This window comes from Rhineura floridana, chromosome 8 (assembly GCF_030035675.1).
Source record: "Rhineura floridana isolate rRhiFlo1 chromosome 8, rRhiFlo1.hap2, whole genome shotgun sequence".
In the NCBI taxonomy this organism is placed as follows: domain Eukaryota; kingdom Metazoa; phylum Chordata; class Lepidosauria; order Squamata; family Rhineuridae; genus Rhineura; species Rhineura floridana.
In genome coordinates, this window is record NC_084487.1 from 111,217,687 (window position 1) to 111,233,312 (window position 15,626).

General features: G+C 44.9%; 1 protein-coding gene across 3 annotated transcripts in view; it reads left to right on the forward strand.

The window, feature by feature from the left end:
• ORC5 (origin recognition complex subunit 5) overlaps positions 1 to 13,574 on the forward strand; it is a 143,178-nt gene extending 129,604 nt beyond the window's left edge. For 2 of the 3 annotated variants that reach the window (XM_061640443.1, XM_061640444.1), the window contains exons 14-15: positions 9,434 to 9,546; positions 13,039 to 13,574. In XM_061640443.1, the coding sequence (XP_061496427.1) occupies positions 9,434 to 9,546; positions 13,039 to 13,084 (159 nt within the window). In that variant the 3' untranslated portion in view covers positions 13,085 to 13,574. Of the gene's footprint in view, positions 1 to 9,433; positions 9,547 to 13,038 lie in introns of those variants that run through there. The other variant, XM_061640445.1, reaches the window with a different exon arrangement.
• Positions 13,575 to 15,626: the final 2,052 nt, after the last annotated feature.

Here is a 15,626-nt window from a genome sequence, read left to right on the forward strand (position 1 = left end):
TAATCACCATGGGGGATATGAGATTGACCTCTGTGAAACCCCACATTGAAGGCTTCACAGGGCCGAACAGCATACCCCAAGCATCACTGTCTGGAGAAAGCTGCCCAAATAGGACTGGAATCACGACAAAGCAGTGCCACCCAGTCCCAATTCGGACAGCCTCTCCAGGCACCATGGTATCAAAAAGAGAGGTCAAGAAGAATCAACACTGCCCTGCCTCTCTCCTGACAGGTCATCATACAAGGTGACCACCATAGTTTCTGTGTTAAAACTAGATCTGAGCCCCAATTGAAATGGATCTAGAAAATGAACCATTGGTTCTCACCTGAAAGGTGATTTACCAGATGTCAGTCCATCACGTGGGTGTTAGTCTGCCATCTGGTGTCCAAGGACAGGAAATGCATTGAAGCTTTGAGAAAGTAGCTAGGCATTGCTGGGTTGTAGAGCCCAGTTTATTTTCTGATGCATTCCTCTGAGTGATGTCACCAGAGAACCTACATGCAGGCATGTAGGAGAGAGAAACAGCCAAAAAAGAAAACACAGAGACCAGCACAGAAGTACAGTGTCACAAGCAAGCGACTTTGTGTGACCTGTGTGAGAACTTCTTCCTCACAATGACAGGAAGAAAAACAAAAAGAGAAGACAGTGCAAACTCAGTCCTGAGTTGTTTGCATATCTTAGCTCATATACTCTTTGTGTGTGTGCACACACTGCTTTAACTTTTTAAAAAAACTAGAAAGTATGCACAACAAAAGAGCCAACTTTATACAGGCTTAGTTGCTGTGCCCCAGGACCAGAGCCAGGCAGGCCATGATGGATTGGCATTCAGTAAAATCGCCTTTCAGGAGAGAACCAATGGTTCACTTTCCCTCAATGCCAGTCTATCACGTGGGACATACCAATGCCGTCCCTGTCAGGTGGGTGAGGGCAAGCCAGCTAAGATAGTGGTACCACCTGCTGCAGTACACTCCTTCCAAAGGAGGGCTCAGCTGAGGTGCAGCTGTCTATCTTGTAGTGTCTGATGAAGGTCAATGGAGACAACCATTTAGCTGTTCTGCAAATGTCCCTTAAGGGTGTGTTGGTTGAGAACGTCGCCATGGTGGAGGCCAACCTTGTTGAGTGAGCGATTACACCCTTTGGCAGTGTAAGATTGAGGGTCTTGTAGGCCATCCTGATGCATGTTCTTAGCCAGTAGGCCAGGGTCGCTGTTGATTCCTTCTTGCCTAGGGACTTGGTATGTACTGAGACAAATAGGGCCTCTGTGGTCCTTGGGTCTCTTGTGTTTTCTGTGTACGTCTTGAGTGCCCGTGTGATGTCTAGGCACTGTGTCCCTCTCCAGCAGGTATAACGGGTGGGATGGAGGAGGACTATCTACTATTCCATGTGGAAATCCGTATTGATCTTAGGGATGAAGCATGGGTCTGACCTGAGGACCACCCTGTTCATGAAAAACTTAGAGATGGTATGAAGCAGAGAGTGCTCCCAGCTCCAAAATGCACCTGGTTGTGGTGATGGCAATGAGAAACAGGACCTTGTATGACAAGACCTGAAGAGATATGGTATCTAGTAGTTCAAATGGTGGTTGCTGCAGGGCCTACAGAACCTTCTATAGATCCCATGAGGGGAAGCGGTGGGTGATGGGTAAAGCCACTGCCCCTCTGAGGATCAGTGGGTTAGTGTCAAGAGGCTGGTTGGACATGGCGGAGAGGACTGCTGAGATGTCTGATGTCTGTCTCCACAACATGCTGACCTTCAGACCTAACTGGAGGCCCTTATGTAAGAAGTCCAGTACCTGGTGGATGGTGGCCTTGGCAGGGCGAATGCCTTTCGTTTGGCACCATCTGGCAAAGTTTTTCCAGGTTGCCTGGTATATTCTTGTTTTGAACGGCCTGTGTGCAGTGACGATGACATCAATGACTTCTGTGGTCAGACCCAAGAGTTTCAGACTTCTCCATTCAAGCACTATGCCATCAGCTTCAGCCAGACTGGATCCGGGTGTTGCACTGGGCCCTGTGATAGCAGGTCCGGTCTGCAGGGCAGTCTCCATGGGTTGGCTATAAATAGGCTGAGGAGCTGTGGGAACCATGGTCTTTGTGACCACCAAGGCATGATCAGGACCAAGTGGCCTTCTCTTCCTTCACCTTCCGCAGGGTGCGTGCTAGGAGAGGCATTGGTGGAAAGGCATACAGAAGGCCCTGCGGCCAAGGCTGAGACAGGGCGTCTACTGCTTTGGCTCCTAGTGACCTGTGTCTCACAAAGAATTGAGGGAGCTAATTCTGTGCTGTTCCAAAGAGGTCCATTTCTAGTTGACAGTACCTCTGTTGGATCTTGTGAAAGACCTTAGGGTGTAAGCTCCATTCATATGGAAGGACCTGCTGGTGGCTGAGCCAGTCTGCTGTGGGGTTTATCTCATCGTTGAGGTGCTCCGCTGTCAACAATGTAAGGTTGTGTTCTGCCCAGCTCAGGAGCAGAGAAGCCTCCGCTTGCCTGGCAATGTATGCCCTTGTTGTGGTGTTATTTTATTTATTTATCATTTGATTTATATCCCACCCCTCCCAGCAGGAGCCCAGGGTGTTGTCGGTGTGGACTAGGACATGTCTGAGGTGGAAGCATTGATTTAAGTGAATGAGGGTGAAGCGTGCTGCTCACAGCTCCTTGCCAGTTGATGCTGAGGTGTGCTTCTCATAATTCAAGTTGCAATGGGCTCCCCATCCAGAGAGGCTGGCATCTGTGGTTATTACGGTCCTTGGGGGTCTCTGAAGGGTATGCCTCTCTGAAGGTGGTCCTTCTGTATCCACCATAGGAAGGACTGGCGGAATTCTGCAGACGGGGATCTGTCTGTGTTGCGGCTTCACAATGTCGGCCTGGTAGGGTAGGAGGTCTCGTGTTATCTGGCCCGTGGGACTATCTGGGTGATGGAAATGAAGAGGCCCAGGGCCCTGGCAAGTGTCGTGATGTCCGCTGATCTGCTTAGATGGAGTGCAGTCTCATTTATATGATGGCCTGTGCTCTTTCTGGAGACAGAAGTATCAGGCCTCGCTTTGTGTCCAGTAGCACCCCCAGGTGTTGGAGCCTTTGGAAAGGCACAAGTTGACTTTTTCATCGTTTACTGGGAAGCCATGATGTTCAAGAAGGGTTAGAGTTCTTCTGACATGCTCTTAGGCGTGCTGTAGGAGGTCATCAAGGTATGGGCAAATGTGTATACCCTGCAGGTGAAGTTGTGCCACCAGGGCTGCCATGATTTTCATGAACACTCTTGGTGCTGATGAGAGGCCAAAGGAAAGGGCCCGGTACTGGAAGTGTTGGTGTCCAAACAAGAAATCTCCTGTGTGAGGGGAGAATTGGGATGTGAAGGTAGGTTTCCTTCAAGTCGATTGAGGCTAGGAAGTCGTCCTCCTGTAATGCCTCCTTGATAGAGCTTAGTGATTCCATCTTGAATTTGCGGTAATTCACAAACCTATTTAGATACTTGAGGTCTATGATTGCCCTCCAAGAATAATCTCATTTTGGAACTGTAAATAAGAGTAGATGCCTAAGAAGCTCTCTGTGGGATTGACCTCCTCTATGGCATGGATTTCCTTCAGGTACTGCACTTCTGATGCTTCTTTTTTGGATCATTGGGTGTCAGGGATGGTAGGAATCTGTGGGCTGGGGGTTGCAGAACTCTATGGAGTAGCCCCTGGTGATTGAGTCCAGCATCCAGGCATCCACCTTGATGACCCTCCAGACGGGCGAACTAGAGGAGCCTGCCCCCTACTGTAGTGGTGTCAGTGCTGTTGGTGATGGCCACCCCACCTGGGCATGGGAGCAGGATTGGTTGGTCTGTCTCCTTGGTTGTGTTGTGTTCTGGATTGGTACCCTGGCTGGTTCCAGGAATCTCAGGAAGAGGTTCTGTAGTCACGGCCTCTTGTCTCTGGTCTCCCAAAGTGAAATAAGTTATAGGTGCTATAAGAAGTGTACTTTCTCACTTGTCCTCCCTCTTTGTAGTAGCCAGGTAAGGCTTTCTTTTTTCCTTGGGGTCCACCCAAGGACCAACTTAAGGACCTTGTCGCCAAACAGCTTACCCCCAGCAAAAGGCTTTGTGGCAAGGTTTGCTTTTGCTGTGTTATCCACATCTCAATGCCTTAGCCACAATGGAGAGGTGTCCAGTGTGGAATCTGCAATGAAGGATTCTGTCTTGTGAAGCTTTTGTAGAGAATTCCTGACCAGCTCTGGGTCTTGGTCGGTCATCCAGCCAGACCAGTGAAGCTTTGACAAAGGCTGAGGCAGTGCAGAGGCTCTAAAGAAATTAACGTTGGATTCATGGGACCTTCGCAGGGCATAGTCCAGTGGGCGTTCCATGGGGTTCTTGGGCTGAGTCTCACCTTCCTTGGGAGGAGACATCTTGAAACTAGGCTAACGACTGGACCATCCATGGTTGGGACTTGTAGGAGTTCCATGAAGTCGGTCTCAATGGAATAGAACTTGTTGGCCTGTGCAGGGGCGAGTCCCATGCAGCTAGAGCATTCTTGTGGACTGGCCCAGGTATCAGCACCACAGTGATGGGAGGATCCTGCTCTTGTGCTGAGACTTTGGGTCTGTTGCACTCCTGTCTGCCACCCGGCCTTCTGCCCCTAGGACAACATAAACCCTCCTCAGCAGGAGAAGATAGTTTGTGGCCTGGAAGAATCATTGTGGGGCCAGCCCCGGCCTTTATGCCTGTGCATCTGTACTTCACTCCTCTCTGAGAGGACCTGGTCTGACTAGGAGAACACTTCAATATTGGGCCCTTGGCATGGTCTGCCCCTCAGCACTTCAAAGGGGCTTGGGGATGAGTCTCGTCCCTCATCTGAGGAATGTGGGGGATACTCCATATACTTCATCTTGTGCCTGGTTTTGTGCCCCTTAGAGGCTATAGCGTTGATAGGCCGGTTCTGGTTGGTAGCAGGTAAAACTTGTGGGGAACTCAAGTTGCCGGATAATGATCCGATTAGAGCCTCCTTGAGCCACTCCAGAAGCTGATCCGAGAACTGCAAGGAAGCTTCCTGGCTTGATGTAAACTGGTTCAATGAGTGGGTGGACTGGGAGGTTGAGAGACTCTGCTGAGCTTGCCATCTGAGGCCTCTAAGATGGCAGGGGTCACTGCTTTCTGCATTGCTGAGCCCAGTTCCTCTGGGTGGGTGCTCCCTTTTGGGGGAAGGGCCCTTGCACTGGATTCTCCTGCTCCATGTATGTGGCCATATGGGTGGCCTAGTCATGTTTGTGCCTTTCCTGGACCTTCTTGGCCTTCTTAGCCTTGGAGGGTTCCACAAGTATCTTCATACTTGGTCAGGGTTTGGAGACGCCATATTTGAGGGAGCTCCTTGGACCCCTGTATTATGCAAGGTTTGCCCAACCAACTAGCAGGGCTAGTCAGACGTGTCCTCTGTTGCTATTATATTTGCTGGATGTGGCAGTCTCCTCTGCTCACTGCTACCTGCTTGGCAAGGCAGGAGAGTGTGTCTCTGGGTCCTTGCTGGGTTATTGTCCTCTGTGGCGGCTCTGTCCTCTCTCTAGCCTGTCTGAGGTGGGGAGAGAAAGAAAAAAACAGGAGGCAAGAGGTGGGGTGTATGGGGTGCCCCTTACAGTGAGAGCAATAGGCACTAGGAATAGCAGTAACAGTAGCAGTAGAGGCAGCAGCAGCAATCGTGGTTTTATTAGTGGTGGTGGTGATTATAATGATCCAGAGTACATAGTGTAAATATTTGGTTGACCAGAAGATGGCGCTGCAGCTATGGGCCTTCTGGTGTACTGAGGCAGAAGGGACCCTTGTAGATCAAGGGGGAGAAAATGAGCTGGAGAGGGATGGGGTGGTTAGGGCAGAGGGCTTGCTCTCAGTCCCATGCTGAAGGGAAGGATTTTTTTTAACCTGTTGCCACCTGCCATGGCTGCTGTGAGGGTCCCCGCGTTGCCACTGGGCCTAGGCAAGGCAAGATCAAAAGCTGTAGAAGAGCCACTGTGGCTGGGCCAAGATGACTTTTTTTATTAAGGAAAACAGCCACCCCCTATATAGCGATGTTGTCGGGAGGAACGGGGGGACTAGATGAAAATGGCAGCCACAAGGAGAAAGGACTGCAGCTGGTGAGGGTGCAAAGAGGACAGCAACTAGGTAACACCCTGAGTTGCCCCTGTAGATGGAGGGTCTGGCTCCTGGGCGCCTGACCCTAGCTGACCTTAGCTAAAATAGTTGCAGCGCCTCAGCAGGCTCACATGAGGTGTCCCGTTCAAAGAAGAGGGGAGCAGGCAAAAGACCCCAAATAACAAGGGGGGAAAAAACCCATTGGGAATGAGGGATTTGAGGGAGAAGAAATTCAAGTGCACTCTGACTCAGGAAAGGAGAACCCCGAGGAGGGGGTTAATGAAGCTCCATGGAACCTTAACGGAACAGGGAAAAGTTAAAAAAAAAAAAAATTGGGCAATGAAAGAAGAAAGGAAATTCCAGAAACTAGGGGAAATAGTGATCACATTTTATCTCACGCTATTGAGAGTGTGAGCCAGGACTGAGAGATCTGCCTAGGACAAGGACAGGAAATGAACTGGGCTCTACAAGCCTACACCTAGCTACTTCCTCAAAGCTTCAGTGCATTTCCTGTCCTTGGACACCAGATAGCAGATTAACACCCACGTCATGGACTGGTATCCAGGGAAATTCACTCTCATCCAAGAGAGTCTGGAGCTGGTTAGCAGCCAACCACTTAGGAGCCTTGCCCAGCAAATGTAAGTCACTTCCCTTGTATGCCAGTTGGCGTTTTTGTTGGTTCCCACAAGTTTATTTATTTATTTATTAAATTTCTATACCGCCCCATAGCCGAAGCTCTCTGGGCGGTGCGCAACAATCAACATCAAAATACAATAGGTCACATATAAACAGATTTAAAACTTTTAAAACTTTAAAAATATAAAAATTCCCAGAAGAATCAAGGCAGTTTTCAACACATACTAAAATGCTAAAGTGCCTGGGAAAAGAGGAAAGTTTTAACCTGGCGCCGAAAAGATAGTAATGTTGGCGCCAGGCGTACCTCATCCGGGAGATTGTTCCATAATTCGGGGGCCACCACTGAGAAGGCCCTTTTTCTTGTTACCACCCTCTGAGCTTCCCTATGGGTAGGTACCCGGAGGAGGGTCTTCGATGTAGAGCGTAGTCTACGGGTAGGTTCATATCGGGGGAGGCGTTCCACCAGGTATTGTGGTCCCGCACTGTATAAGGCTTTATAGGTTAAAACCAGCACTTTGAACCTGGCCCGGAAACATATAGGCAGCCAATGCAAGCGAGCCAGGATCGGTGTTATATGATCGGAATGCCTAGTCCCTGTTATCAATCTGGCCGCTGCATTTTGTACAAGCTGCAGTTTCCGGACCGTCTTCAAAGGCAGCCCCACGTAGAGCACATTGCAGTAATCTAACTTCGAGGTTACCAGAGCATGGACAACCAAAGCGAGGTTCTCTCTGTCCAGATAGGGGCGTAGCTGGGCCACCAACCGGAGTTGGTAAAAAGCATTCCGTGCCACCGAGGCTACCTGAGCCTCAAGTGACAGGGATGGTTCTAAAAAAACTCCCAAGCTACGAACCTGCTCCTTCAGGGGGAGTGCAACCCCATCCAGAACAGGTCGAACATCCACCATCCAGTCAGGAGAAGCACCCACTAACAGCACCTCAGTCTTGTCTGGATTGAGCCTCAGTTTATTAGCTCTCATCCAGTCCATTGTCGCAGTCAGGCATCGGTTCAGCATATTGACAGCCTCACCTGAGAAAGATGAAAAGGAGAAGTAGAGTTGCGTGTCATCAGCATATTGATGGCAACGCACCCCAAAACTCCTGATGACCGCACCCAGCGGCTTCATATAGATATTAAAAAGCATGGGGGACAGAACTGACCCCTGCGGAACCCCATACTGGAGAGCCCAGGGTGCCGAGCAATGTTCCCCAAGCACTACCTTCTGGAGACGGCCCGCCAAGTAGGAGCAGAACCACTGCCAAGCAGTACCGCCAACTCCCAAATCAGCGAGTCTCCCCAAAAGGATACCATGGTCGATGGTATCAAAAGCCGCTGAGAGATCAAGGAGAATCAACAGAGTCACACTCCCCCTGTCTCTCTCCCGACAAAGGTCATCATACAGGGCGACCAAGGCTGTCTCTGTGCCAAAACCTGGCCTGAAACCCGACTGAAATGGATCCAGATAATCGGTTTCATCCAAGAGTGTCTGGAGCTGGCCAGTTATAACCTATTATAGGATTTTGGGTCCTACAGATATCTCTCAAATGATTAAATAAATTTCAACAGGTTGATAATGGAAATCTCCAGTGATTTGGAAAGATGAGCATATACTTACTATTTGGGATAAGACTAATAACTTAAGATGAATATTCTGCCATGAATAATATATGCGCTCTATGGTATTTCTCTATATATTCCACAAGCATATTTTAAGAAGATTGGGGTAATTCTCTACCTTGTTTATCACTTTAAGAAATGCAATTGTCTATACTGGAAGGATTTAACTTTCCAGACATTATAAGGTATATCTGTTAGCACATATGAATGATTGGTAAGTCTCCATTTTTATGAATACCCCTGCATGGATAATTTTAGAGATATCTTATTTACACTTCTTTTTGGATGGGTGGCACTGGGTTATAGATATGTAAAAAAGGACTTCAATTTTAACAGCTAGAGAGACATGATGTATATTGGTTTGGCGGTTACAGTTTGATCCATATACTCATACTAAATTAACTTTATAGGGTAACCCAAATTTAAAGATAAAGAGGCAATCCTTTTTGTGGAAGAAATTGGCAAATTGTGGGATTTATATGCTAGATCAGCTGATTGGAACAGATGGAGAATTTGTGTAGTTTCCTATATTGCAGTTTGGATATTTACCAATGAGTGCTTGAAATATTTACAATTACACCATTGGTGTCTGTCTGTGACCAGTCTCCTTTGAACACCTCATTATCCTTAAATTATTGGAAGGAATAATTGGATCTTTACAGAAAACCAAACCTGTTAACTGTTGTTTATAAATGTTTACTGGAAGCATGTAAAGAAGAAGTCAAGAATGTAGGAAAGAATGGAACAGGGAGTTGGAATATGCTATACAATCTAAACAATGGAAAATTTCTTTAGAATCCATGTCAAATGTTTCTATAGATTTAAAATTAAGATTGATTCAACACAAACCGGTATTTCAGGCATACTGAACTTGACAAAGGTTGGTGTGCTTGTTTCATTTATTTCAGTTTTACATTTGTTGGTCATCTTTGTATTTCCTGCTTTGAATCTTGGTCTAGACCTGAGCTGCTGCAGGCACTGTGTAAAACAGGCTTGGGAAGGTGATCATGCTGACTATGCAGTAATGGCTGTCCTAATGAATGTGAAGCCAATTAAGATTTCTCCCCCCTCCTTTTTTTTTAGATCACTTCCCTTGTGACACTACAGCTCTTATCCTTGGTAGGCCATGATGACCAGCTTAATGGACCAAGATACAAATGCAATGTGTCTCTAGATTTTATCAGAGCTATTTCAAGGTAAGCCCTGTTAATCTTCTAATGCTACTTGCACAAACTCTTATAGAGGAAAGATTACATTTTCCAGCATTTTACAGGAAAGTTGAGAGTAGGAAAAAGTGACTCCAAAATAAGTAAATGGAAGTGATAGTAAAGTTCTCAATAAAATGGAGAGCAAGGATGCACCATTTATGTGACCTACCCAGCAAAAGACGGCTAGCCAGTAGCTGTAGCATTCCAGATGTTGACAAAAGCACAAGCAGGCAGAAGAATCAAGAGGTTCCAAGCCCCTGGTTTACAAAACAGAACTACATGAAAGAGCGAAGACAATTTTTTAAAAAGTCTTAAAGCATGGTAATATGTAAATATGTAATATCTAAATCTAGAAAATTGCACTTTTCTTTTTCACATTTTCATCATTCAGTGACTTCATTCATATGTCACAATAAACCAGTTTGTCTTAAACCATGGTTTAATTGTGAACATTTCTCTCTCTTGCTCTCGCTCTCGTAGTTTATTGGTCTGTTTCTGGATTACTGTTGTGTTGTGTTGTGTTCGAAACAAACGACAGTTTGAGCGCACTCAATTCAGATCATGCTGTGGCTTGCTGTGTCATCCAAACCTGGTCCATTGTTTGAAAATATAGTCCTGGTTCAGACAACACAGCAAGCCATAGTATTGCTCGTTTGAGCTGTGCAGACACCACATGGGGAGTGGAGCCACATGGGCACCCACGTGAGTGGGAGGAGGAAAGTTCATGATTAAAACATTATTGAAGACAAACCGTGGCTTACCATGATGTGCCAGCAAGGCCATTGAATGAGGCTGAGTAGGTTTACAGTGACAACAGTTAGATCAATGACTAAAAATTCCTATGAAATGACATTTTTTGTTATTTCTCTTTTGCAATTTTATTCATAAACTTACATTCTTTACTTTGGGGTAGAAACCTCTTTCCTGAGATTCTGCAAATGTTTTTGTGCTTTACAAAGCTTAGGATAGGCAAGAGCATTGCTTGCCTAGCCTTCTGCTTATTTGGTGCCTGCCAGGAATGGTTCATTCTTCAGTATCCCTCAAAATTAGCTTAACAAAAAATGAAAAAATGCACATAGAAAAGTCACCTGATTTATATTAGTTTAGGGTTCACCATTGTAGACTTGCACTTGAAAATAATAGGCCAAGATTTGCATAATGTCCAATCAGGATGCTAGAATATATACTTTCTAATATATCTTTTATTATTTTGAGAATTCTTTTTGTAAACTCAAAAGCCCAAAGGATTTCAGAAACAATATTTAGATGTCTTCTCCCAAATTTAAATTATCCACAAATTGTATTTATATTGCATCTCTTGGTACTTCATTAAGTAGGCATATCCGTGGATTGTCCTTAGTCTATGGTTGGATTTTGTTCCTGTTCTGGAAGTGACAGATTAAACTGTTTTGAATCACATCTTGTAAACTGGTGATTACAGTTTTCTTTTTGAAGAAATTTATGAGAGTGATTCATAGTGGAATTATAGCAGTTGCATCATCAAGGCAGAATAACGTAGAACAGCCATTCTATATGGACTGATGGAAGGGCAGCAATTATATATTACAGAAAATTGTCTTAGATTAAAATTACTAGCAAGTTTCTATAAAGCTTTAAGTAAACCATCACTGGTAGCTTTCTCTTTCTTTGAACATTACAGCATAAAGAACCTTATTGACCATTGGCTTAGAAAAAGCGAGCCTGTGTAATCACTAACAGTACAAGTATCACAGTGTGAATAAAGTTACCCACAGATGAATTTCCGGTTTACTAAGAGCTGGTTTACATGTGCGTACTCATCAAGTATAGCAGATCCAGTTTTTCTCCTGGTTACTTACTGGTATCCCACCCAATATAATTACGTTTTGGTAAGATGCACTTTGCATTTTGAAGAGCTTTTACGATTATCCCTTCCAAATATAAAAACTGAGGTGCTGAAAGTTCTCAGTGCACAAAAACTGGGCAGGGACTTGTTTTTCATTATGATCTTGATTTTTAATCCTTGAAAGTATGTTTTTGACTTGGTAGGAAAATTCAGTGTGGAGTGAGTTACTTGTCTCTTACAAAATTAAGTTTCTCCTACACTAGTGCAAATGGCTAGCATTTGAGGTATCAGTTAATTGTACAACATTTCTCATGGAGTCATTATTGGTGCTTAATAGGCCATATGATTGATTGTGGTGTTTATCTAGCAAGCTTAACATTTGCCAGAGCATACAGTTTCAAGTCTGTCTAATGAAGGTCTAACATGTTAACCCTGACATGGCATTTATCTTTAAAATATATAATGTGCTAATTAAGTACATTTCATAAGTACACTGTAACAGGCTGGAGAATATCTGACATTTCCATGTGCTCTGTATCATGCTTCCCTAGAGATGATATAAAAATACAGATTTTGGAAATGTGTATGAGCTAGACCTAAGTACGGTGACAAATAAGATCCAATTAGACATTAGAATTGCAATTTCAGTTGCTTTATGCAATGCGCCATATTGCTAAAATTGTTTCATTTTTGTCATACCTGGTAACTTTAGTCATTTTTGTATAAAAGGAAACCTCAGTGTCAGAAAGTTAATGCTATACATCAGAATGTGTTTGGAAAGAAGGGAAAGCTACTCCCTTGGTGTATCATTCTTCATTCTAACAAAGCACAAAAATACATTCAAATCTTCTGTCCTATTGAGTATTCTTGGATTGTTCAAATTTTGTTAAAAAGCATGGGTCAACTGCTGTCAAGAATGGAAGAATGCAGATTGCAAATTAGTACAGATGAAGGAGTTATGCCATACATAGTACGGAAACAGGTGGTTTGGACAAATAACAGGATGTTCAATAGCAGACAAGATTGCTGCTTTGCATTTCCAAACAGTGTGCCATGTTTACTAGGTTTTTTGTATGTTTTTTTAAACCTTTTATTCTTGAGCTAAATTTGCTTTACAGCTTAAATGCTGAGAATGAGATTCTTTAAATCGTTGGTAGTCTTTTAAAACCATTGTAACTAGAAAACATGAGTTCAGGTTCATACATTCAACTAGACCAATGGTGTAACAGGGGCAAGTTCCTACTCTCAACCACATACACACAGTATATATGATCTGGGTGCATCACAAGGAGGTTCAGATGGACAGAAACCTAATTTGTGCAGTCTTTTCTCCCCACCCCGCAAAGTATGTGATCAAGCTTTGGCAGATACATCCATGTGTAGAGCATCCACTTCACATGACATATTTTCTATGGGGGTGGAGAGTGGGATGAGCCACTTCTTCCACTGCACAAGAGGCAGTGCTAGATGGAAAGTGTATGAGCCAGGCCTCAATATTTCAACCTTTTATTTTTAGAGCTATGGTTTTTTGAAGCCAGAATTCAAACTTTGCAATATTACTTACCTCAGTTTGTTCAAAAGACCACCCCATGACTTTGCCACTCCCAAAGGGAAGTAGAGATTTAAGTAAACTGTCATACTATGCTGTTTTACAGGACTGTGGACTTTGACATAATAAAGTACTTGTATGACTTCCTGTGAAGACCATCTGGACACTGTGATGACAACTAAGGCGATCGGGGTTCTTCTATCTACTTTAGCCATCAAGGGAGAGGAGACTTTGGGCTCTATTCGATTTGTCCAAAACAGGTGCTGGCTCAGCGTGGAATCTGATGAAAACACTCTAGTTGGTCTGGATGGATCTGAGCTGAGGACTATTTACCCAAAACCCTGGAGTATTTGGAAAGAATGTGTTAATTATAAACAGCAGGGACTGAGCACAATCTGTTCTGCTCTTAATGATGTTATCTTTACACTGAAATTGCCTGAAACCCATTTTAGTAAGGAGTCATTTTGTGCTATGATGAAGCTCTCCCCCTGTGCTTTGAACATGGCAGCAGCCTTGTTTGTATGCCCAGTCTTTTCACTTCCTCTCCATGGGAACCTTTTGCATTTGTCTGCCAAAACAGCTCGGTCCTAAAGCCACCATTTAAGGGCTTGGAAAAGGAAATACAATAAACATAAAAACCAAGCTGGTGGATGCTTATCTTTCATTCCTAGATCCTGTCTAGTTATTTGTAGTTCGCTATTACAGCTGATTTGTAAATACCATCAATTTTTTCACTAATCACCCAGTTCTTACAGTTGCTATCTCAATTACATTTACTTTTGAAGACAAGAGTGCATTTTGACACAATTTCCCCGTGTCTAAAGCTACACGGCCATGTAATTTCAGAAGGAATAATGTTGATTTAACCTTGAGAGAAGACTTAGGAACTCGGAGACAGCTTCCACAGTTTTGTTGCACAGGGATCTTCTCTCTGTGGTAAATATATACGTCATGAGAAGTGCAACACATTGCAATTACTGTTAGCCAAATTGTGGATTCTTCCAGAACCTTTGAAATGGCGGTGGCTGCTGCCTACGGGCACTGGTGGAGCAAAGGACAAGGCAGAGGGCAGCGCAGCTAACAGCAGGTAGGCAGAGCCAGAGCTCACAGTGGGCAGAGCACTTTTGACACATGTGCACAGTTTGTAGGAGGAAAGGGGAGAGCAAAGATAAGGGCTGGGAGGAGTAGAAATAACAATGCTAAGGAGGGGAAAGGGAAGAAAGAGTAAGACAAAGTGCTAGGAGAGGTTAGAAATAGAGAGACTAAGGAGTGGCAGGGACAGCTTTTCTGTGTTGTGCTGCAAGCATGGAAGTCCTTTTCTCCTAGCACAGAAGCCAAACAATCTTGTTATGGTTCCATGTCCCTGTTTTAAAACAAAGGAACGTAGTCTGCCTGCTCCTTCCCACCCAGTCTCCAAAGTGGTATGTTGGCTAAGCTCTTACCTCTCAGAGTAGAACTGCTGCAGCAGCAATGTGATTGGTTGAAAGCATCCTGAATGAATTTTGATTAGTCCAAACAGCAATCAGAGTAAAATTGGGGACATTTTGAAGTGCTTGCAATGGATTGGTTTGGGGTATTGGTCTGAAATTAACCACTTTATGCAAATGTCAGTTAATAACTGTGTCCTGATTGGACAGTTGGTGGGTCACTGTCTCTTTTGCCCTTATGGACCATTCACCTCTGATTTGAAGCATGAAGTGGCTTCTCCCCTCAACAAATGCTTTTTGTGCTAGTTGTCTCAGGTGTGGGACAGGATGAGCTGCATTAGCAGCTCACTTCCTTTTTGCCACTGGAGTGAGGAGCCCACTACTCTTTGGAGCTGGGTATTTTTTCCATAGCTTTCAAATTCCTGCAGCTCATTTTATTTTTAGAAACTTTCTCTGAACATCCTTTATCTGAGGGAGCAGGAGAAAAGCTCTTCTATGGCACAGTGTGGACTATTGAAGAAGTGTTGGATTTGGAAGCAAAATGATCAATTGAATGGTGACATTGTGCCTGACTTTCCTGGGAGAAGAATGTAACATTGGAGACGTGTCTTTTTGTGCCTGATGTTTATTCAAGGCAACGGTAGTAAGGGAATCTCATTTAAAAGTAATTCTATAGGAAAGAATTTAGGACATTGTCTACCAGCAAGATAGCTGCTCATAAAAATCACTGCGTCATAAAGTGACTCCACTGGTGGTAGAGGCAGGACTGGTGCCAAAGGGTGACCAGGTCAGGCCCTGGCCGAGGGCCCCTTGTTAGGGTGGGAGAGAGCACTCCCCTGCCGCGGATTGCAGGGACGGAGCTTCCAGGCCGGCTGCCCATTTGCTTGCTCCACCTACCTGTCTCCTGTGTTCTGCTGTGCACGCTGTGTGCACAGGGCTGCCATCAACCAAGATGGCAATGAAGGCTTCTTTAAGGGGCTGAAGCCCCTACCACCATCTTGGTTGATGACCGGCCCATGCAAGCATGTAGTGTACCGCGCATGAGTGCCATCAACCAAGCAGAGCTTGGAAACGTTACTTTTTTGAACTATAACTCCCATCAGCCCAATCCAGTGGCCATGCTGGCTGGGGCTGATGGGAGTTGTAGTTCAAAAAAGTAACTTTTCCAAGCTCTGCAACCATGATGGTGGTGGGGGCATCAGCCCCTTAGCTAAGCATCTGCCTCCATCTTGGTTAATGGAAGCCCAGCGTGTGCAGCAGCGGAACA